The following is a 23,420-nucleotide window of genomic DNA, read 5'->3' as shown; positions in this document are numbered from 1 at the left end:
CCAAGGCACATTTTGACATGAGATGTACACGTAGAAAATCGTGTTGTGTTTATGTTGGTAGGTAGCAGGTTGGTGGATCGGTGGGGGCGGGTGAGAAAGCTCAACCCAGACTCGACACATATAAATATTCATGTCATCTTGCTCAACCCTAACGTGGAGAAGCAAAACCTAGACAGGAACTGCGTAACCTATTTAATTATACGAGTTTGTGGGTCATAATCGGGATCGTGTGTCATGGGAAAGAAGTCTAAAATATCACATATTCACTTATTAGTCATTGTTTTCTCCTTTATTTAATATATATATATATATATATATATATATATATATATATATATATATATATATATATATATATATATATATATATATATATATATATAATCTAATAAAATAAACAGGTTCACAGGTCAACCTAAAAAATTATAGGGCTTTTGACTTAAAAGTCTCTAAGTTTTCAAAATTTGTTCGGTTTAGTACCCGCGACGAATTTTGGTGCGTTAATGCCCAACATTTGGGCTCTTTTTGTAAAAAAACGCCATTTAACAGGTTTGGAGCCGGTCATCCGGTGACATCCAACCTGTTAAAGAAATACCCTTATAAAAAAGGGAATCCCAACGACTTTCGTCCCCCCTCTCTCATTTACGTAGCCCTTCTCCCTCATTTACGTAGCTCAATCAGAGCATCTTCACGCACCAATGGCTACATCGTCTTCAAACTCAGCAACTTCACGCATAACGAAACTTGTTAAATGCTATTGTGGTGATGTGTGCTACGTAGCAGTGTCAAGAACATCAGATAACCCTGGTAGAAAATTTTGGGGATGCCCTAATTTCAAGGTATTTCGTAATTTTTGTGTTAAATTGAAATGATTACTATTAGCAGGGTTTTAGGGTTTTGATTACACGTTTTTCTCCCTTTTAATTTCTAGGAGTCTTCAAGGTGTCGTTTTTTCAAGTGGGTGGATGAATGTGGGAACAAATCTATCCAGCAAGAAGATGAATTGATGGGTTTGATGAAGATTGTTGCTGAATTGATGGGTTTGATGAAGATTGTTGCAGGGTTGTTAATGTTTAATGCAATAATGCTTGTAATTGTTGTCCTAAAAATGTAATTTTGGTATTGTACTTTTGCAATGTGGTTGGTAATGTAATGCAGTTGTGTTTTGAACTGGAATGACTGTAATTCAGGCAATGATAATGTAATGGTAATCCTTTTGTAGTCTTTCTAATTTGGTATGTGCAAAGCTGTAAATGGTAACCCAATTTAGGCATTGAATAATATACATTGAATAATATCAATAGAGGGTAGTTTAGGCATTGAATAATGTCATGACATAGGGCAATTCAGATGATATAATTGATACAAAATTAAGATGTTTTAATCCATACCAAAGTATGATGCTATAAAGCATAAAAAACCAAATGTCAGATGTTATAATCCACACCTAAGATGCAATTAACCAAACCTATTGTAAGATACTATAATCGAATAATAGTACCATAAACCATATTTCATAGAAAAGGGGTGTGCATTACATAATGTTTCATATAATGTTTCATGTAGCAATCATCCAATTGTGCCAAAAAGCCTATCAAACAAGCCTATCAAGGCAACATATAAGGAAACACATATGACAATTGGATGCTTGCTGTAAAAACCAGGAATAACAAAAGATATACAAAAAGAAGGCATCATATGCCAGTGATTAACATCCCACTTCACCCCTTTTCATAATCACTACCCAACTAATCCAACTTGAAAGGTTTGGTAGTACTGGAACCACTACCATATTTGTCATACATAGTCTTCTTCAACTTTAGCTTCAATATCCTCTCAGAAGGTTTCCTTTTCCTATGCACAGGTTTGGTAGACAGGTTTGGCAAGTTATTGACTATATCATCCACACCCTCAACAGCAGATTCAATCCCTGCTTCCACTTGTACCTCATCCACTCCCTCATCATCAGCAAACACCTCAACATCATCAACTTGTACATCATCCACTACCTCATCCACTTGTACATCATTAACTACCTCAACATCATCAACTTGTACATCATCCACTACCTCATCCACTTGTACATCATCAACTTCATCATCAGCAAACACCTCAACATCATCTGGATGCCCTTCTTGATCTTGTAATTCCTGTTAAGGCAATATATGACATGTAATTACAATATGGGACAAATAGAATAAAATTGAATTTAAGTAGAATAAATAGGAGATTAATTACCAGTTCAACAGGTGCCATGTCATCTAATGGCATTGCTATCCCTTTACTCCCTTCAATTTCACCAATGCTATATCCTGACTCTAGTAGCATGGCTACATCTTCTTCATTCAGTTGGATTTTCTCAGGTATAACATCATCTGCATTACCTTCAAGAAACTCAGGTTCTTCCTCTTGAATGTCTCTAAGAATTTCATTTATACCATCCTCAACATCATCAAGAATTTCACTCAACTTTCGTCACTTAGATTTTCCCTCGCCAAAATCATCTATAACTTGACTGACCATACCCTCATCAACCTCTTGTTGTCCATTTTGCTGGTTTTGCCCTTCATCCTGGTTTTTCCCTTCACCAACAAGTTTTTGTCCCTCAATCTGAACTTGTCCCTCATCCACATGTTTTTTCCCTTTACCTCCAGCTCTACCTCCACCCCTTCTATTATTTATTTTTCTCCTTTGAGCAGTTGGTTGATTTGGCTCATTACTGGTTTCTGTACTCCTCCTTCTAGTCTTTCTCCTAGAACCAGATGCTTGATTGGGATCCACATTTTGATTGATTGGAGTTTTAGTTGTTGCACTTTCATGTTCCTCTTGATTTTTTCTTGGACTACCAATTTTTTTGGGTGCATGTGGAACTCTTGGCTTTGTTTCACTTGTGCAGCTTTGTTTGTGTAGCACCTGGTTCTTGGTATGTATTTTTATTTAAGTATTTTTGCATTTTTGGCCTTGGACTCGGCGAGTTGAAGGACCAACTCGCCGAGTAAAAGCGGGATGAGGCGCGGGATTTAAGTGATGGACTCGTCGAGTCGGGTCCCAGACTCGACGAGTAGACTCTGAATGGACAAAAACCCTAATCCGAGGGTTTGCACCATATTTAAACAATGTTATGTCGGCCACAACGTCCCTTATGCTCCCAGAACACCTCTCATTGAAACCCTAGCCGTTATTGAAGCAATCTAAGCCTTGTTGGTGGATTTTGGTGCTTGTGGTCTTAAGAAGGAAGGAGAAAGGATTGAGGAAGCAAGTGAAGACCAAGGGAACCCGAGTTTGTACACCTTCTACAGTTCATTGAAGGTAAAAAGTTGTAACCTTGCTCTTTCATTTGTTAGATCCCTTTTTGGGGAGATTTAGGGCTTTTATAAGCCACTTTTGATGGCCAACCATGATTGCAAACATGGTTGGGGGTTAGAGCTTCGGAATCACGTCATTAAAGGAGTCACAAGGCAGTTGGGGACTGCTTTTTCACCCATGAAAGGCCCCATGCATCTTAAGAGCTTGTTTTATGTCTTTTTGAGCTCAAAGTCCCATGCAAGCACGTAAAGTTTGTAACTTTACGTGCTAGATTGATTATAGAAGCTTGGATCTATCTTTTGATCAAAGGTTGTACATCAGAATTCAAGGATTTAGAGTGTGGACATGACTGACTCGGCGAGTCCGTTCTTGGACTCGACGAGTCCGAGGCTTTGAGCCTCATATCTGTTGAGAGTCAAAGGAACCCAGTTGAGTGTTAGGAGGGTTGTAATCGGACAGGAAGAGTTACCCAATGTATTGGACGTGATTTTAGACCTGGAGTTCATGGGACTCGACGAGTGCTAGAACAAACTCGGCGAGTCCAAGGCAATCTTCTTAAGGATGAAGATGAACTCGACGAGTTGTTCATCAACTCGGCGAGTCGAGGACAGAACTTGTTCATCAGATGAAGGTGAACTCGACGATTTGTTCATCAACTCGGCGAGTCGGATGAGTTTCATGCGATGTTCATGTGAGGGAGGAACTCGTCGAGTTGACGGCCCAACTCGACGAGTCGGGTCGTGGATAAGGACGATTAAAGGGTGAGGGACTCGGCGAGTTGACGGCCCAACTCGGCGAGTCGGGTCAACTTGAAGTTGACTTTGACTAGACTTGGACTGACCCTGTTTAGGGTTGTACTGGCTGTGTGTTGACTTGAAGGTCGTCGTGTAGGGATCGAGGAGTCGAGGGGAGTCGACTTGTGCGCTGAGGATAATTCAAACACTGCACGACATCGAGGTGAGTTACTTTCCAGTAGGGGTGGGTCTAAGGCCACAATGCCGGCCCACCAAAGAGGAGTATTTGTAAGATGATTGTCTTTGTGATAATTATCTTGGTTTGGTTATGTGCTTTGGTCACGAGTATTATCTGCATGATATGTTACGTGTATAGTAGGGATTAGAATCCCTGACAGCGGCCCTTCGGGCCGTGGGGTAGGTCAGTACCCGGATATGACTGACTGTATGATTGTACCTTGTTGTTGTATGCTAGTGGTAGGGGTGGAATAGTCCCCAGTTACCGGTTGAAAGATACCGATGATAGTTACCGGTTGAAAGATACCGATGACAGTTACCGGTTGAAAGATACCGATGATGGTTACCGGTTGAAAGATACCGATGACGATTACCGGTTGAAAGATACCGATGTTGGTTACCGGTTGAAAGATACCGATGATGATTACCGGTTGAGAGATACCGATGATATTGTATGGTATGTGGTATGATGGGGGAACTCACTAAGCTTTGTGCTTACGGTTTCGGTTTTGGTTTCAGGTACCTCTTCGTCTAAGGGGAAGGAGCTGGCGGCGTAGCATCGCATCACACACACACATATGGTTTCCGCATGGAGTTTTCTGGGATTGTACTCTGATATGTTATTATTCTATGGCTTGGGTTTTCAGACATGATACATTGTTTTATGAGATGATGTGTTTTCGCAGTATTTTCTTATGAATGTTTTTATGTGTTGGTTAATTAAAAAGAAAATTTTGGACCTGAAAATTGGGATGTTACAGTTTGTTATGTCCAAATTCAAAGCAATTACCACACCTCACAGTTCTGGATACTTTAACTCTTGCAGTAGCAAACTTGGTCTCTTTTTCACTTGAATGCCTTCTCCTTTTGGTGGCAGGTCTTCCTGGCATTCTTCTAGCTATTGGTGGCAAAGGCTTTTGGAAGGGAGTTTGCTCCCATAAATTGCTCCCATTAACAGGCATTATGTTACTTTGGTAACATTCAATAAACCTATTTTTTGAGAAGCATTCATTAATATATCCATCAGCTGTCTTATGGATATAGTTAATGGCAGCATTTGCATGAACAAAAGGGATTCCAGAAAGATTCCAAAGCCTGCATGTGCAAGTCCTGGCCTCCAAGTATACCTTGAAACTTTCATAATTGAACCTAGATTCAAACACTAAACCTTGGCTATGAATAACCATTTAAAACCTGAAATTGGCACATAAATTTAAAAACATTAACATAAGAGCATTGATTTATAAAATACAAATGCAATTGGCTAAATAATACATACCTCATATACTTCCCAAAAAGGTTCATTTTTTTCAACACATTTGGGCACACATTGGACTTCCATTTGTTACACTTATCAATCATGTGAGCAAACCTATCCATTATGTAGATTCTTATCTCCTCAAGCATTGTTATCAAAGGCTTTTTCCTAGCTTCTATTATGATGGAGTTAAAGCATTATGAGATTCCATTCTCAACTGCTTCACATGCCAACCCTGGAGTAAAGAAAGCTATGCACCAAGTTCTAGGCTGTTTGGACATCAAATACTCATATGCACCAGGACTAAGCTTCTTTATTTCACCCATATGTTTCTTGAAGTCTCCTACTCATTGTTGAAGCCCAGAAAATTCTTTTGAATTCTAATCCGGTGTAAGCCTTCTTGAAGTTTGCATAAATGTGTTTAGCACATTGTCTGTGCTCCACATGTGGCAAAATGTCTTTCACAGCTTCCAGTAATCCCTGAAACATATAAGTACTTTGAATATTAATACAAAACATTTCAATTATATACTATATCTATACAAAACATAGCAACTAAAAGTACCTTATGTTGATCTGATATAATAACCAACCCTCTACCACCATCCAACATTAGATCATCATGTATAAGCTCCAAAAACCCAGTCCAATTAGGTTTATTCTCCACATCTACAACAACCCAAGCTAGTGGATAGACTTGGTTGTTTGCATCCCTTCCAATTGCTGTCAACAGTTCACCTTTCACCTCACCTTTCAAGAAGCATCCATCTAAACCAATCATTTTTCTACATCCACTTTTCCATCCACTACATAAAGCCTTAAAACATATATAAAATCCGTGGAAATAGCTCTTTCCATCAGGGTTGTTGATGACACTAACCTTGCAAGTAGACCCTTGGTTTGATCTTAAAAGCTCATAGGAGTAGTCCCATATTCTTGCATAATGCTCAGTTAACTTTCCTTCAATTAACTCTTTTGCCCATTTTTTTGCCCTCCTACATTGGCCAATAGACACATCACATCTAAATGTCCGTTTAAAATCACTTATCATCTCCCTAAGCTTAAGCTTTGGCTTGTTTGCAATCTCAGTCATGTAATGTCTCCCAATCCATTCAGGAGACACAATTGAAGCAAACGTGAATGACCTAGAGCATTTGTGGATCCTAGTCATAGTTTTGATTTGTAATGACCTTTCCTTGTACATCCAAGCAGCATGCAATCTGAAAGGGCATTGGTTATCTTCATTTCTTTTCCCACATTTTGCAACAATTCTAACACTATCACACTTGGCGAAATATATTTGATACCCATGGGACACAACATAGTTTGCAACACAAAATTTAAGTTGCTCAGCGGATTCAAATATATCGCCAAGCTTTGGTTCCATATTGTCCCGTTTGATGTTGGGATCATGAACCCTATACTTAGGTTGTACTTCTTCCTCATCATCTTTATCACTTTCCCAGTCATTTTCATGATATACTCGTGCTCTCATTTCATCAGACATACTTGCATTACGAAGATTAGCATCATTAAGTAATACATTCAAGAAATTATCCTTACACTTATCTAGTGTGCTCACGAACTCATGCTCTGGTTCATGGTCCATGTAAATACCATGTAGTTCAAAGTCCATCTCATTCAACCCAGCAAAAGGTTCGTTCAAAGCAGCAAATGGATCGTTCCATTCTTCCTCTGATGAAGCCATCTTTACTCCTACATAAAATCAATGTTACATAACGTCATTTTAACTAAGAGATCAAAGGAAAAAAAGAAAATTTAGTCCAAAACTGTAAATACCTAACCTGTGATGATCATCTTCTTTACTTGACTTACACTATCAACACTGATTATCGTTTTCTTATTTACTCGAGCTTCTGATAACAATGAAACCCTAAAAAGCTTTGAAAATGCAGAGAAATATGGGCGACAATGATGATTTTTGTGGAGAAATAGAGAAGACGTACGTTTTGGTGTAAATGTGATGGGTATTTGTGTTCTCGATGTCTAACGGACAAGATAACAGGAGTAAATGAGAGGTGTGTCACCGGATGTTATGGGATGACCTGCTAAATGGCGTTTTTGACAAAAAGAGCCCAAATGTTGGGCATTAACGCACCAAAATTCGTCGCGGGGACTAAACCGAACAAATTTTGAAAAAATAGGGACTTTTAAGTCAAAAGCCCAAAATTATATGAAAACCCCATCACAACCCGTATAATAAACAGGTTGACGAGTTAAAACTCAACTCAAACGTGTTTATCTTCATTTTAGGCTCATGTTGTGTCGATAATTGCCACTCTGACACATGACCATTTACCAAAAAAATGGAGGGTTTTGATTTTGAATGCTAGGCATGAATGAATTTTATTTTAGATGAAATGCTATAAATAACTATTTTTATTTTATGGTTTACCGAAAAACATATACAATGTAAACTTAGTTTTCAAGAAACATAAAAACTAGACGAAAAAACATATACTAATTGAATGGTTGAAGTATTTCATTTTTTAGATAATTAGATAGAATGAAACTTTAGTACTAATAAATGACATTGTCTCTTTAATTATCAAACAAATTTATTAGTATTCTTTTATTTTGGATGAAAATATCATAAATGAAAGTTTGGTGGCCTAATTTCAATGTCTTTATTGTTGGAGGGATTATTATGAAACACTGTAAACCTCTTGAATCGTAAAAGTTAGAACTTCGAATGATACTCGGCCGCTGCTAAACAGTCACTGGGAGATGCTAAGCAAACTCTATTTCAATCGCCGCTTTGAATGATACTCGGCCGCTGCTAAACAGTCACTGGGAGATGCTAAGCAAACTCTATTTCAATCGCCGCTTCTGTACTGCAATTCAATCACCGCGTCCATGGTTGTTCGTTGGCCTGGGCAATCCAGGGGACAAATTTAAAGGAACAAGACACAATGTACGTTATCTCTGAAAACCCTAATTGTTTTTCCTTTGCTTTGTAACACCTATCAACACCAATTCAAATTCAAACAAGGACATCACCGTTCGAATTTGGAGAAAAAACGTCCCTAAATTAACCCCATCACAATTGAACCTCAGTATGCTGGATTTTTCGTCCTAATATGTTGCATCTTTGCGAAATTAGGTCGGGTTTAACATGATTGATACTTTCGCGGAGTCGCAAGGGATCGATATGGATACAGTTTTCTGTAAAGCGATTTTCGGAAAAGGCTTGTCAGCTCCTCTCAATTTATAATTTTGTTTGTTGTTTCTTTAGAAATTATCATATGATTTGGGTGTAATCGTGCATAGCTAACGGGGAATACGTTTAATTTGGGGGTATGACGTATCAGGCATTGTAGATGGTGTTCCTGTTTTACTCGCAAAGCCTCAAACATATATGAATTTGAGTGGTGAATCGGTGAGTTCTTGATTAGGATTGAAAGTAATTACTTCTTATTTGTTTCGGCGTTGATACGTTTTCTTAACTGCAGAGTGGCCCACTTGCTGCCTATTACAAATTACCTCTAAATCGAGTCCTGGTGGTATGATCTGAAATCTCCATCATAACTTGAACATCATTCTTCTTCCTTCTTTTGACCTTTTTTGTTTTCATGTAACTGTTTTGCTTCTTGCTGCTGTAGTTCCATGATGACATGGATTTACCATGTGGGGTTCTTCGGCTTCAACCCAAGGGAAGCCATGGGAGCCATAATGGGTATCAAAAAATATGAACTTTTCTTTCTCTTAATGCAATATCATTATTTATCTTGATTCTTCATTATAAAATCAAAGGCTTAATAAGATATGCAAATTGGAATTCACCATGTTTGAATTTCTTTGTGTCAGGATGAAGAGTGTGATTCATCATTTCCGTGGGAATCGTGAGTTTGCACGTTTAAGGATCGGTATTTATCATTCATTAAATTCTTTTAGTAAAAGTTTTAGGGTGCGTTTAGTTGCGGAAAAATGAACCGTTTTCCGGAAAATTTTTCCAAGAAAAATGAGAATTTTGAAAATGCGTTTGGTTCGTCTATTTTTCTAAATTTTTCACGGAAAATGAAAATTTTCCGTTTTCTAAAATTACAAAGAAGTTGGAAATTTTTGGAAAACCGATAATCATTGTTTTCCACATTTTTCTAATTCCAATTTTTTTTTAAAATATAAACGCACACCCACTCCCACCCCACCCACCTCTACCTACCACCGCCTTAACACCCCAAACCCACCACACTCCAACCTACCCACACCCACACACACACACACACCCACAAACAAACACACATACACCCCCACAAACTCACACCCACACCCACCCCCCCACACACACACACCCAACACCACTACTACAATCACCATGACCATCAACATCACCACCACCACTACCCCATCACCAGCACCACTACCACCACCGCCGCCATCACTACCACTTCCACAATTGCCGCCGCCACCACCACCGCCACCCCGCTGCCACCGCCGCCACCACCACCATCGTCGCCATCATCGACACCACCACTGTCCCCCGCCGCTGCCCCCACCACCGCCACCGCCCCCATGCCCACCCTACCACCACTATCGTTTTCTAAAAATAAAAACCGATAGAAAAATACACATCTAAACACGTTTTCTAATTTTCTAAGACGGAAAATGAAAAATGAATAAGTTTTAACTAAACGCGTTTTCTAAATTTTCCAATGAAAAATGAAAACAGAAAACGAAAATTGAAAAGGGAAAACGAAAAATGGAAAATGAAAACTGTTTTTCCGTAACTAAACGCAACCTTAGTTTCCTAGAATCATATTTTCCAATTTCTTGATTTCCATTTTTAACCTTTTCTGAATATATAGGCATAGGAAAGCCTCCTGGTCAAATGGATCCTAAAGCCTTCTTGCTTCAGAAATTCAATGCAACAGCTCAAGAACGAGTAACATTTTATTCATTGAACACCATTTACTTCAATTAAACACATTTTACCTAAAATTTCAAATTTTTTTTGTTGGGTTTTGCAAGATTGATGTTGGTTTGAAAGAGGGAGTTGTTGCATTAAAAGAACTTGTGTCGAAGGGTGTGGAAGAGAGTGCTAGAAGCTTCAACACAGACCAAAAATACAAACACATCAAGATTTCTGTAAACTGATATGGTGTCTGTCTCTGTTTGGGAACTTCTCAATTTAGCCCATTACTTGAAATAGAATAAGATTTTTATAGGAAACAAAATTAAAACTATGGATCATTAGGGTAAAACATTTATGTAGTTTTATTACAACAATTCAATACTTGTACGCCACATTTTGATTCATCACTAAATACATATTTTGGGTGAAGATTTTGAAGTAATCTTTTTATTCGTATTCCTGAAAAAAAAAAATGGGAAAGATGGTGGAGATAGGGATGAAGAAAGGGCCATGGACGCCTGAAGAAGATGAGATTTTGTCAAGTTATATTAAGAGAGAAGGAGGAGGGAGGTGGCGGACACTGCCCAAGAAGGCGGGGCTCCGGCGGTGTGGGAAGAGCTGCCGCCTCCGGTGGATGAATTACCTCCGTCCATCTGTCAAACGAGGCGGCATCTCACCGGAGGAAGAAGACCTCATCCTCCGCCTCCACCGCCTTCTTGGAAACCGGTAATATAATCTTGTTTTGTTTTTTTTTTTTTTAAAAAAAAAAATAAAGTTGTGTTGATGGTTTTATGGGATTTGATGATAATTGTCAAATGATATGATTATAAGGTGGGCTTTGATAGCGGGAAGAATTCCGGGGAGAACAGATAATGAGATAAAGAACTATTGGAACACGAAGCTTAGTAAGAAGTTGATTAGTCAAGGGATTGATCCAAGAACTCATAAACCATTATCATCTTCTTCTTCAAACCCTAATTCTCTGAATTTTGTTCGTTTATCTTGTTCAATGGAACAACCGGAAGTGGGTTTGCCAAATCCCAGTGAAATCATCTCAAACCCTAATTCCAACAAAGATGAAAATAAAGAAGATGATATTCTTAGCTACTCTGCTGATGATGCTTTCTTGGATTCGTTAATAAATGAAGAAATGTGACCATGATGATGGTTAAGAATATCAAGAACAGTTCTTGTCCCATTGTGCTTCACCTCTTTGGATGAGGAAAAATATATATCTTTTTTTTTTTTTTTCAATTGATATTAGTCTCTTTGGAAATCCAATGTATGTCGTTCTTTCTTTGCAAAACAATTTTTTTTTTAAGATTCTAGCAGGGCCGGTCCTTAAAAAATAAATATTGTCAAAGGCACAAGACGAAAAAAAAGGCTTTTATCTTTATTATAATTTTTTTTATCTTAAATAAAAATATATAATAAAAAAAATTGGACCTTGTGCAGCTTTCCACTTTGCCAGGGTATAATTTTATTACAATTACAACCAATTTGGATTTATAACAACATGAATCTACAATATAAGTCGAAATGATATTGTATATATTTTCTTTGGGACGATTGAAATTACATAAATATACTGAAAAACAATTTGATCAATAATATTTAGGGTAAATGTCACTGTAGCCTACAATGTTTTTGGTTTTAGTCAATTCGGTCCCTTAACTTAATTTCTTGTTTTTTAAGGGATTAAAGTCTATAGCAACCTGTCTATTTAGCCATCATATCCTATTGTAGCCGGTTTCACATGCCATGTCAATTAAAATTGCCAAAATACTGAAATTTTAGGGCTAAATATATAACGTGTGTTATTATCTTCCCCAAATTTCCTTGTGAATAGAATGTAAGCAGCACGCTTGAATCAACTCATAACCAAAAATGAAGTTTTCGATCTTCAACTCATTTCAATAATCAAAACCAGAAACAAAACAAAAGTCGTCACCCAGCTCCGCCTTGACGCCGTCGCTCCTCTGTTTGTTGACCAGGTTCCGGTGTATTCCAATATCTTGAATCCCCTTTTCAAAACCCAATCCCTGAAATTCCTCGATATCTCCATGAATTCGTTGGTAGGTGAGATCCCTGAAGATGTGTTTGGTAACCTCACCGGACTTGTTCATCTTGATATAATGCATAACAGCTTCAATGACTCCATTCCCGACCAACTTTTCCGATTAACAAAGTTACGTTATTTGGATATGAGCATGAATTCGCTTGAAGATGGACTAGGCTTCAGACTTGACAACATTAAAGGTGAGTGTGAATCGTTTCCAGGGTATGATTGTTTAATCGCTTTTCAAACTTGAATCTCTTCGTATTCTCGATCTAAGCAATAACAATCTCACCGGTGGTTTAAGTTCTGAAGTTGGAAACCTTTGAGATCTTGAATCCTTAACCAGTCGATTGAATATTACCACTTCGACTAACATTTTTTTCTTTTACTTCCGATCCACACTTCAATCTGCAATTGATTTCACCGACTTCACTTCGATTCTATTTAACCAAAAGAACTCCAAGTTTGACTTTTCAATTCTATGATTTGACCATTCTTTGGTAACTCACTAACCATTCATCTAAACTTCGATATCGCCACACATAAAACTTCGATCTTGAACTTGTGATTATCGAAACGATTTCAGTCCATATTACTACCGAAACATCAATAAACACCAATTTTGAATTTTACATTGACTGTTCTTCAATTGTTCGATAACCAACTCAATGACGCATCAGAACCAATTTGACTATTTCGATACTCGACACGTCAAGTGCTTTCGATAATTTTGATTTTCAAAGTAAGTCCCATAAACACCAAAATTCATCTCCATCTTCAACTGTTCTAAGTGACGTTGATTTTACTAAGTGAGTCCATGTTGGTGATGATTTGGCAATTTTAGTTGACGTGGCATGTGAAACCGGCTACAATCGATTAGGATGGCAAAATAGACAGGTTGTTATGAACTTTAATCCCTTAAAAAGCAAGAAATTAAGTTAAGGGACTGAATCGACTAAAACCCAAAACATTGTAGGGCTACAGTGACATTTACCCTAATATTTATTCCATACATTTGCCCACATCTCACATTTTATCTTTCTTTTTACAATTTTGGACTAACCTTTTTAATTTTTATAACAAGTTTGGTCTTTTATTTTTATTTATGGTCCCATGTTTTTTTTTTCTTTTACAGTTTTGGCCAAGATTTTTAATATTAGTTATGAATTTGGTCCCTTACTTTTCCTTTATGGTCTTTACTTTTTCTTTTTGCATTTTCAGCCCTTATTTTTAATGTTTAGGGATAATGACTTGAAATGGTAATCAACTTTGAGTTTTGTACACGTTTAGTCACCGAATTTTTTTTGTGTTTGATTTACCCGTGAATCTTTTGAGATCGTTCACAAAGTACCAATATGACTGGTAATAGTGGGTTTTATCGGTTTTCGGCCAAACATGAGTTTTTCAGGTAAATATGATTTTTCTGATCATCTTCTTTGGCCAAATTCGATTTTCCGGTGAAACCCCTTTCCGACGATTATCTTCTCTCTCTTTCTTTTCTTTTTCAACGATCTGATGAACATAATAAACAATGAACCTTTTTCTAGAAATCATAAAATATTTTTTCTAGAAATGTTAAAAACCTAAAATCAAATGAACACAAGAATCATATGAACTCAAACAGAAGAACCCTATGAACTCTAACTAAAAAACTTGACAAACTTGCAAATCCTTTAATTGAAAAGACGAAACCCTAACTCAAACATCAAGAAACCCTAACCGAATCTTGAAAACCGTTTCACAAACCCTAATTCGAACATCAAGAAACCCTAAACGATTTCAAAAACCCATTCAAATATGGAGATTTCTAATTTCTGTAGGGCAATGATGTGTTTGTTGGATGTGTTTCAAATGATAAATAGAGAAGATAGAGAAAGAAACCCATGTTTGAGTTCTTGAGGTCTTCATAAAACTGCAAATTTTGGGTTTAAGTTCTTGAGTTCTTTTATCGAAATCTAGAGCAAATCAAACAAAATCACACTATAAGTACTTTCTAATTGGAAAAAAATAGAGTTAGAAACCGATCGATGCAAATTCCAAACCATAATGACCATTCATAGTTTACTAAAGTTATAGACCGCTATTGTAATTTACTCTTGTTCCTTTTACGTATACAAAGAAAATGTTAATGTCTAAAACACAATGTGGGAGGACTTATGTTATGCATTTGATTTTGGCTAAATGCCTAAAAAGTCTTTAAATTTGGTAGAAATATTAGATTTTTACCTTTTTGCATATTTTCTAGTTTATTAAAGCATGAGGTTTACAACTTTTTTTTATCCCTTCATGTAGGTTTACTCGGTAAAGTAAACATTTATACCGAACTTAAGATTTTAATGAAACCAAAAAAAGAAGAACATCTAACATATCTTACATTTCGTCAAACTTAAAGAGTGAACTTAAGATTTTAGATGGTATTTGAGATTTCATTTTGAAGTTAAAAATGACTTTTACCAAAAAAGACTTATTGACTTATGAAGGTGGGAAATCTTTTTTTTTAAATATTTGGTTTAGCTTTTTAGTGACAAAAATTAATAAATCAATAAGTTAAAAAGTGTTAGGTTTAAAATTGTCTTTTGTTTGTTTTTTTTATCCTAATAAGTTATAAGTCATTCAAAAGTCATAATTTTGAAAACTCATTTTGAAAGGGTAAATAAAAAGGAGTTTTAAAAGTATTTATTAGATATCCAAACATTTTTTTTAATTTATTGGCATTTCAAGGAGTTAATAAATCAATAAGGCTATCTGGTATTGGAAGCAATTCTAGCGTGGGTTTCATACGTGTCACACCAACCCACCGGTGAACACCGCCCTAGAGGTTGGTGGGTTGGGTGTGGAGTGGGTTGCAGTTGTGGTGAAGACATGAAGACATCCAATGGGAAGACGTGAGTTTCAATTTTCTCTCTTCTTCTCTCTCCTCTTTTTTTCCCATTCACTACCAACCCACCGTTGAATTGGCTGTGGAATGCTAAAATACCTACGTGACATTGAATTGGTTGGTGGTTTGGCTATGACCACTCCCTACAGCCTAAGAAATTTTTAGACGACCAAACACTTTACTAAGGCTGAACGGAGTGGGTGTGTTAAGGCCCGTCGCTAACCTCGCTAAGACAAGAGAACACCGCCCCTTAGGCTCGCTATGCTCCCGTCGTTAAGGCTTTGGCGAGATGAGAGAGAAAGAAAAGGGAGAAGGTGATTGGATTCTTCATCTTGATCTTAACCTCCAATTTTTTCTTCTCTATTTCTTCCTCTTTTGCCTTAAAAGTTGAGAGAGCAGATTTAAATTCTTCATCTTGACATTGGACCAGCTTGCATCAGTGTTTGAAGTTGCTCACTAGATTGCTTCTGTGGTTGAGTTTGAGTAGACATTTCTTTTTCAGGTTCTTTCTCGTTCTTCTTCTTCAATCAGAAAAAGCAAAAACCCTCCTTCTTCCTCTGATTCCTCTCTTAATTTCTCTAATTTTTTCTTGTTTTTGCTTTTCCCCCCTTTAATTTTCCAATTTCATCTTTTTCCTGTGATGATTTGAGAAAAACAGGCCTTGATGCTTGAAGTTATGAGAAAGAAACGAAAGAGAAAGAAAAAGAAAAGGAAAGCACCAAGTTTGCTTTCAAGTTCCTCTGGACACTCCAAAAAAAGGCCTTCTTATCCATCCACAAGGCCTCGTTTGCAACACCAAATCACTTTTTAATGCTAGTTTATTTAGATGATTGTTTAATTTAGGATTTTTTTTAAAGAACCAACAAATCTTAAAGAAAAAAAAATCACATGTTAAGCCATTTCATCGGTTGGATATGATGTTTGGGAAATGAGGGCCTTACTTGAAATTCCAAGGTTTCAATGTTATTTTTCAAATTTGAAAAAAAAATCAAAATAAATAAATAAATAAAATGTTAGGAGTATTACCATTCTTTATGAAATGTTTAAAATTAGATGCCAAGACAAAAAAATAACGTGGCATTCAAAAAAATGATATGGCAAGATGCTAGAAGTGCTACCACTCCCTCTACCCTAATAAAGCAAGAAAAGAAGAAAAAAAGAACATCTAACGTTAAAGAAAAAAAGGTTGCAAAGAGATTTTAATTAGCAAAAAATACGCAAAAAATAAGGGTTTTAACTTTTACGGCCTTTTGCTTCGTCATCGCGTTCATTTCTAGCCCCCATGGTCTATTCTTCTCCATCTTCCATCACTGTCCCGCGATGTCTTCGTCGTTCTCGCCGGTAGTCCTTCTCGATCATCTATATTCTCTTCATTGTTCTTTCAGTCTCGTTTTTTCTTCTCCATTATTTGTTCTCCCATCTCGGTTGAATGATGTTTCTCTGTTTATTTATTTATTTAAATTTTGAGTTTTGACGTTGAAGGGTGCGTTTTTGTTTCAATTGACATTTTTTTAATTGATGCCATAAATTAGAGTTGTTTTTTGGGTTTATTCTATAAAATCCGTTTAGGATATTAAATCTGCTTAGGATCGGAAGAATTGTGTTAACTAGACATAAGCATAAGTTGTTTAATAACTGAAGGGGAATATGAAAGGCATGAACCCTTGTTAAATTGGGGTTTAATTCAATGTTTGTGAATGTATAACAACTCGTTTGCATTATGATTTGTTGTTTGGGGAAACGATCCTTTGAAAAAGGTTTTGCTCTATCTTTAGGGAAAGAATTCTTATGATATTTCCTAATTATGTTGACAAATGGAAGATTACACTGCAAGTTTGCTTTAACAAAGGTCTTCTACAGCATCCTGTGCTCATCGTCCACAAGACCAGGACAGTTATGGTAGTTTTTGACTAACATATTTAAGTCTCATGGTCGTATGTATCAAAGTGATTTTTAGTCTTCCAAGATCACCTTCTAACTGTCTGCCAAAAGGTTAGAGTAGCATGGAAATAAAATATCCTCCCAGTATAGAGAATAAATTTCAGGAAAATCAGATCAGTCGATTCCTTGCAATTTTCCATTACATATGTCTGAAAAGAAAGACACAAACATTAGCACTTCTACCCCACGTTTCCTACACTTGTGGAAACCCATATAACTACTTTACTACTCTGACAACTTCAAACAAATAAAACTAAAATAGAAAACAACAAAAATGCTGTGAAATAAAAACGTGAACTTCATGCAGTCAAATATTTGGATACTCTAACTGGGCCAGGTTAATCCATCTTTGAATCGGGTCTGCAGATGTGGCATTATGGGTCTGGACCGGTGCCTTCCTATCACAATAGTTCTCAAACAAACAACAATTTGCTATTCTACGTCACTTTTAGATAGAAGGGTAAAATGGTCATTTTCTCTCATTCAAATGGTTCATTCAATCCAAAATACAAAAAATAAATAGCCTTAGGGGGTGTTTGGGTTATCTTTTGAGAGGCCAAAAGTCCTTTTAGGAAAAGTTGCAAAAAGTCAGGTTTTCCTGACTTTTCCAAAAAGTTCATTTTCCTTATATCCAAAATCCAAAACTAGCTTTTAAAAGTGTTTTTACCACTCAGCACTAAAGCCCTTAGGGGCTGATTCTTTATGACTTAATAGGCTTAATAAATAAAGAATTTGATCTGGACAGCTAGCTATATATGATGGTTGTTTCTTTTTGACATAACATGTTAACCCAAAAAACGCTTAATGTTTCCAGGCACTAACCCATTACCTATTTACCATTTGTCCTTTTTCCTGAATGTTTAGTGTGTTTTTTTGGGATTTGTAAGACATAAAATGAGGACAAAAAGATATCACAAGATGAAAAAAGATATGTATAGGAAAAATACAAATTTCCAAGAGCTGAAAGTCTTTGAAGCTAGCTATCCATTTCAATTGTTCTTTTATAATTTGTGTTATAGTTTGAATGGTTCTGTTTAAAGGAAACTAAGGCTTTTATGCCCCACACAGTGTTTGATTTGGGGCAGTTTGTTTCAATTCTTCTTTTCTTAATTTGTCTTATAGTTTGGTTCTATTTCAAAGGAAAATACAGATTTTATGCTCCACATGAATCACAACTCATAAGGTGTGTGTAAAAGCAAGAAAGATAATTCTTGTGAAAAATGGTAGGAATTGAACATTTTTTTTATATATTGATATCTTTTTTTAGAGCATAAAAATAATAAATTTCAGTATATATATATATATATATATATACTTAATGGTACCTTTACCTTGGCAACAATAATCTTAATGGAACCATTCCTCCAGGGTTCCTTGACTGAATTAAGAGAGCTTGACCTTTCATCTAATTCTCTTTATGGAGCCATTCCTCCAGAGTTCGGAAACCTCACCAACTTGCAAGTGCTTTTCCTTTCAAATGTTGGAAGGTGTAGAATTGAGAACCTCGAGTGGTTATCTCCTCTATCTCATCTGGAGGTACTTGCAATGGATGGGATTTCATTGGCCAAAACAAATCATTGGGTAGATGTAATTCTGAGTCTCCGGAAACTATATTGGTTAAGTTTAAAGGGGTGTGAGCTGTCACAGGTCATGTATCCATTTTCTTCATTTCTCAATTCTTCTTCCTCATCTATTGAAGTCCTTTCTCTCCAAAACAACAGTCTCAACTCATCCATGTATCGTTGGTTGTTCCCATTCACCAGCAATAATCTCCTTTCTCTTGGTCTTTCTGACAACATGTTAGATGGGATACCCAAATATCTTGGAAACCTCTGTAGTCTGGAAACTTTATCCTTCTACAACAACTCTGCTGCTGTCAAATTTCCTGATTTTCTCAACAACTTGTCTAGATGCACATCGCTTTCATTAAAATCCTTGTATGCTTCCAACAACCAATTTACAGGGTCATTGCCTGATGAGATCCAAAAGTTTACATCCCTAACAGGTCTGTCCCTCTCTGAGAATCAGTTAAAAGGAACTATAAGTAAGAAACTGTGGGAACTGCCCAACCTTAACTCTCTTGATCTTTCCGAAAACTCACTCCAAGGATTTCCTTCCTCAGATTATATGTCAAACCTTCCTGATATAGAATATATTGATCTGAGCTCTTGCAAGCTAGGGCCTCGCTTCCCCAAATGGATTCAAAATTTGAAAAATCTTACCAGTATTGAAATTGCAAATACTGGTATTTCAGATACAATTCCTCTTAAGTTTTGGGACTCGTGGCCTTCCCAGTTAACATTGTTGAATCTTTCTTCCAACAACATAAGCGGGAAAGTACCAGATCTCTCATCAAATTTTGACAACAATTCAGTGATAGATTTAAGCTCCAACAACTTTGATGGTCCAATAACTAATGTCTCTTCCACTGTGGCATTACTAAATCTTTCCAGAAACAAATTCTCTGGAGGAATCTCCTTTTTATGTGAGGTTGTCCATGGCTTTTTAGTTATTCTTGACCTCTCCCATAACTCTCTAAGTGGACAAATTCCAGACTGTTTGTGGCATTTCAAAGAACTACAAGTTCTTAATTTAGAACACAATAATCTGTCAGGAAGGCTTCCTGCCTTTGTTGGATCTATGATTAAGCTCGAGGCATTGGATTTATACAAGAATGATTTATCCGAAGAATTTCCTGTCTGTTAAGAATTGCACGAGCTTAAAGTCATTGAATTTGGGGGCCAACAAGTTTTCTGGAAACTTGCCTGTTTGGATTGGGGAAAGCTTATCTGGGTTGTATGTTCTTATTTTAAGATCAAACAACTTCTCTGGAAGCATCCCTTTACAATTATGCCAATTAGCAAGTCTTCAAATTCTAGACTTGTCCATGAACCATTTCCATGGGACCATCCCTTCATGTTTGAGTAATCTTACGATCATGGTGCAACAAGGATTCTCTCAAGTTCAGAATTCATCAGAAGTAATATGAAGTTGTTGAGGAGCATCGACCTGTCAAGCAACAACTTAACAGGGGAAATCCCATATCAGATCACCAATCTTGATCAACTGATTGCACTGAACTTGTCAAAGAACTCTCTTCTTGGAAAGATTCCATGGAACATCAGTCAGATGAAAAATCTTTTAACTTTGGATTTATCTAGAAACAAGTTTTCAGGAGAAATACCATTAAGCATGTCTCAAATGACTGGCTAAATTACCTAGATGTCTCAGATAATAGCTTGTCAGGGAGAATCCCATCTAGCACACAACTTCAGTCCTTTGATCCTTCAAGATACGAAGGGAACTTAGGGCTTTGTGGACCTCCCCTTACCAAAAAATGTCATGGAGATGAAGAATCGAGAATACAACACATCATTGGTGAAAGTGAGGGTGAAGGTATAGACGAACTTGATGTATGGTTCTATATTGGTGGGGCCATTGGTTTCACTATTGGATTTTGGATAGCATGTGGTGCTTTACTCCTCAACCGTCGTGGAAGATATGCATTTTTTATATTTCTTGATAGCTTCAAAGATTGGGTTTATGTGAAGGTTGTGGTGTTCATTGCAAATTTGCAAAAAAGAACATAGATAGTCATGTAAAACCATGTTTCATTTTTGTATTGGGCATGGGTTTCTAAGTCCCATTTATTTATATAAAATTGTCACCAACACCACGGGTGGCCATTTTCCAGTGTTGTGTGAAATAAGTCATCATGAAGAGTTTATATTTTCTATTTATATCTAAGAAAGATTTTTTTTTTAAATAATAACCATTAAGGGTATAATAAATTAAAAAGAGAAAATGACTTATGAGGGTAACTATTTATCATATTTGTTCATATTTGGTTACTTTTTGTATACGTTTGATCATTAAAAATACCATTATGACCGGTAATTTCCAACTGGCTAAGTCCAATGTCTGTTTTGCAGAGGGCATAATTTTTAAACTTTCTATTAGGTATGGACCATTTTTCTAATTTTTTAACCATTTTCTGTAGAAAACATTATACAATTATACTCATGGACTTTAATAATCATGTTTCTATTTTGAAAACTCAATCCAGAAGCATGGCAAACCAGTTAAAGTATTTCTAATGGCAATGTACTTTGAAAAATCTATCCAAATGTAAAAATATTTCAAAATACAATGTTTTATTAAAAAAAATTAGTTTTTTTCCCCTAAAACACATACCGCTGAACACTACCCATGTGTGTACTTTCATCTTCTTATATTGCTAGTAATGTCCCTTGTTAAGTAATTGTTTTCGTTAGCTTTACTTATTGATTACATATCAACCACTATATTTGTCATACCCCTGAACCGAAGAAAACGGCAGAAACGTCCGGGGGTTTAGTGACTTCGTCTTGGAATATCATCACAGTGTATATAATTGAAACAAGACAACATCATCATCACACTTACAATAATACATCAATAGTGGGTTTACATCATTGTAATTGTTTATAGAAGTTACAACTTAAAAACATAAAGTGTACGATAGCAAATAAATGCAACAAAAATCCACATATTCTTGAAGTCCACCTGCTTAACGATTCCCTAAGAATACAAATTATTTTGAAAACGTCAACATATATAATGTCACACCCCGAAACCGTTGGCGGAAACATTCCGGGGCGGAGGACGTCATGTATAGCATCACAACCAATGAATAACAGCAATCATAGCAACACAACCATTACAGTGAATATTTGAAGAAAAACGTTTACATATGTTTGAAACTCAGTTTTGAATTACATCCGATTGTTTTGCAAAATAAAACTTAAAAACTCTAAATGCTTCGGTTCCTCGAAAATCCAGCAAGTACCTGTCTACTGATTTCCTGAGAATACAAGCAGTTTGAAAAATATCAGCATAAAGCTGGTGAGTTCATAAGCAGTAATTTGTAGTGAAAACTTGTTGATGAGCGAGTCTAAATGATTTGTGTAGTCTCAAGAAAATCCGATATTTTCTTTAGTGAAAAACGTAGTATTATCGATTTCGTATACAACCATAAATGTTCGTTTCTGAAAAATCGTAGTGATATGCAAAATACTACTTCATGTGACTAGCTAAAGCTAATCATGAAGTATATGTATTTAAATGTAAAACCGTAGCATGAATGATTCGGTTTTGAAAACCCTGGCTCGACCAGTATGTATAGTGTTTTTAGTTCTATTTGGTATAAATAAAACTACTGAAGAAAACCAGGTTGGTAAACTATCGGTGATTTATACATAATGTGAGTCGTATAACCATGCTTGATATGACTAGTGACCTTTCCAACGTTCTTCAGGCGTTGATGTTAAATGACATTTGTACATCTCAGGCGTGCCCGCCAAACTGTAGTTAGCAGTCCAGATGTGGGATTGTCAGTCCCGAATAGATCTATTCACAAACCTCACGCTCTCCCTCCAGGAGACTCTGGTTATACAGTGGTATGATTTATCCCTGTACACCTAAGGGTACAATAGTGAAGTAGCGCCTCACAGTATCGTACAATCTAGTTTACAAGTAATGCAGTAGCGTTCTACCGTAGTGAAAATCCGAGTGTATACCGCGTATAGTGATAAATTACAGTTATGAAAATCATGATAAAACAATGATATAACCTGTAAACGGTTTCTGTTCCAGCGCATATGTTTAGTAGAGAAAGTTTCCATGCTTGATAAGTTTTTAGAGAAGTCCCAAACTATACCGATTATAGTTTGCATGTATAACGTAGCGAATAGCGTATCCGTAAAAACTATGCAATTTTCGTGAAAACGTCCCTTATGCTCGACATAGTACAAAAGGGAAATAAAGTATGAAATTTGCATAAGTTTTATGTGTATGTCTGAAAACATTTATGTTTAACTTGAAAGAAAACATTTATGTTTAGCTTGTATTCCCCCCCTGAAAACCTTAAAAATGCGGAAAAATGTAGGGGTATGAACTCACAGTTGTCGTGTGGAGTTGCTGACTGAAAAGAAGGTTCCCGAGTTGTTGCACGCGACACTTAACGGAATCCTATTAACAAATAAATACGTATGCATCTAAATTAGCGATTTCGTTAGATAAAGTGTCGGAAAACACTTGAATTTAGTTGGGGAATGTTACCGAAACTTGCTTGAATCGAAGGAATGAGTTTACTG

The 23,420-nt window shown here is 36.5% G+C and overlaps 4 protein-coding genes across 4 annotated transcripts; 3 read left to right on the top strand and 1 right to left on the bottom strand.

The window, feature by feature from the left end:
- Positions 1-5,853: 5,853 nt before the first annotated feature.
- On the bottom strand, positions 5,854-7,243 carry LOC145121843 (uncharacterized). The gene is made up of 2 exons (XM_079057539.1): positions 6,101-7,243; positions 5,854-6,015 (listed from the first exon to the last, which is right to left on the bottom strand). Exons 1-2 carry the CDS (start codon positions 7,241-7,243, stop codon positions 5,854-5,856), a joined length of 1,305 nt encoding a protein of 434 aa, XP_078913665.1.
- Positions 7,244-8,234: 991 nt separating this feature from the next.
- LOC145120719 (Peptidyl-tRNA hydrolase family protein) lies at positions 8,235-10,837 on the top strand. The gene is made up of 8 exons (XM_079056522.1): positions 8,235-8,470; positions 8,660-8,744; positions 8,868-8,935; positions 9,009-9,059; positions 9,159-9,232; positions 9,364-9,422; positions 10,362-10,438; positions 10,525-10,837. The coding sequence occupies exons 1-8, from the start codon at positions 8,354-8,356 to the stop codon at positions 10,648-10,650; spliced, it is 657 nt and encodes a 218-aa protein (XP_078912648.1). The 5' UTR covers positions 8,235-8,353; the 3' UTR covers positions 10,651-10,837.
- A 43-nt stretch (positions 10,838-10,880) lies between these two features.
- Positions 10,881-11,743, top strand: LOC145120720 (transcription repressor MYB5-like). Its single transcript, XM_079056523.1, has 2 exons — positions 10,881-11,134; positions 11,240-11,743. Exons 1-2 carry the CDS (start codon positions 10,881-10,883, stop codon positions 11,562-11,564), a joined length of 579 nt encoding a protein of 192 aa, XP_078912649.1. The 3' UTR covers positions 11,565-11,743.
- A 6,893-nt stretch (positions 11,744-18,636) lies between these two features.
- LOC145121842 (receptor-like protein EIX1) lies at positions 18,637-21,038 on the top strand. The gene is made up of 2 exons (XM_079057538.1): positions 18,637-19,983; positions 20,448-21,038. The coding sequence occupies exons 1-2, from the start codon at positions 18,637-18,639 to the stop codon at positions 20,874-20,876; spliced, it is 1,776 nt and encodes a 591-aa protein (XP_078913664.1). The 3' UTR covers positions 20,877-21,038.
- Positions 21,039-23,420: the final 2,382 nt, after the last annotated feature.

The sequence above is a fragment of the Lactuca virosa genome, chromosome 6, assembly GCF_052849685.1.
Source record: "Lactuca virosa cultivar CGN04683 chromosome 6, Lactuca_virosa_CGN04683_v6, whole genome shotgun sequence".
NCBI classification, from domain to species: domain Eukaryota; kingdom Viridiplantae; phylum Streptophyta; class Magnoliopsida; order Asterales; family Asteraceae; genus Lactuca; species Lactuca virosa.
This window is presented reverse-complemented; position numbering and strand designations above follow the sequence as displayed.

Bases quoted from the DNA above. Each gene is read 5' to 3' on its own strand.
- LOC145120720 (XM_079056523.1), top strand. From the start codon at position 10,881: ATGGGAAAGATGGTGGAGATAGGGATGAAGAAAGGGCCATGGACGCCT. The intron at 11,135-11,239 runs GTAATATAATCT...TATGATTATAAG, and splicing joins CACCGCCTTCTTGGAAACCG to GTGGGCTTTGATAGCGGGAA.
- LOC145121842 (XM_079057538.1), top strand. From the start codon at position 18,637: ATGGAACCATTCCTCCAGGGTTCCTTGACTGAATTAAGAGAGCTTGAC. The intron at 19,984-20,447 runs GTCTGTTAAGAA...GGATTTATCTAG, and splicing joins ATTTATCCGAAGAATTTCCT to AAACAAGTTTTCAGGAGAAA.
- LOC145121843 (XM_079057539.1), bottom strand. From the start codon at position 7,243: ATGGCTTCATCAGAGGAAGAATGGAACGATCCATTTGCTGCTTTGAAC. The intron at 6,016-6,100 runs GTACTTTTAGTT...TATATGTTTCAG, and splicing joins TTATATCAGATCAACATAAG to GGATTACTGGAAGCTGTGAA.
- LOC145120719 (XM_079056522.1), top strand. From the start codon at position 8,354: ATGCTAAGCAAACTCTATTTCAATCGCCGCTTCTGTACTGCAATTCAA. The intron at 8,471-8,659 runs GTACGTTATCTC...TTGCGAAATTAG, and splicing joins TTAAAGGAACAAGACACAAT to GTCGGGTTTAACATGATTGA. The intron at 8,745-8,867 runs GCTTGTCAGCTC...ATGACGTATCAG, and splicing joins TAAAGCGATTTTCGGAAAAG to GCATTGTAGATGGTGTTCCT.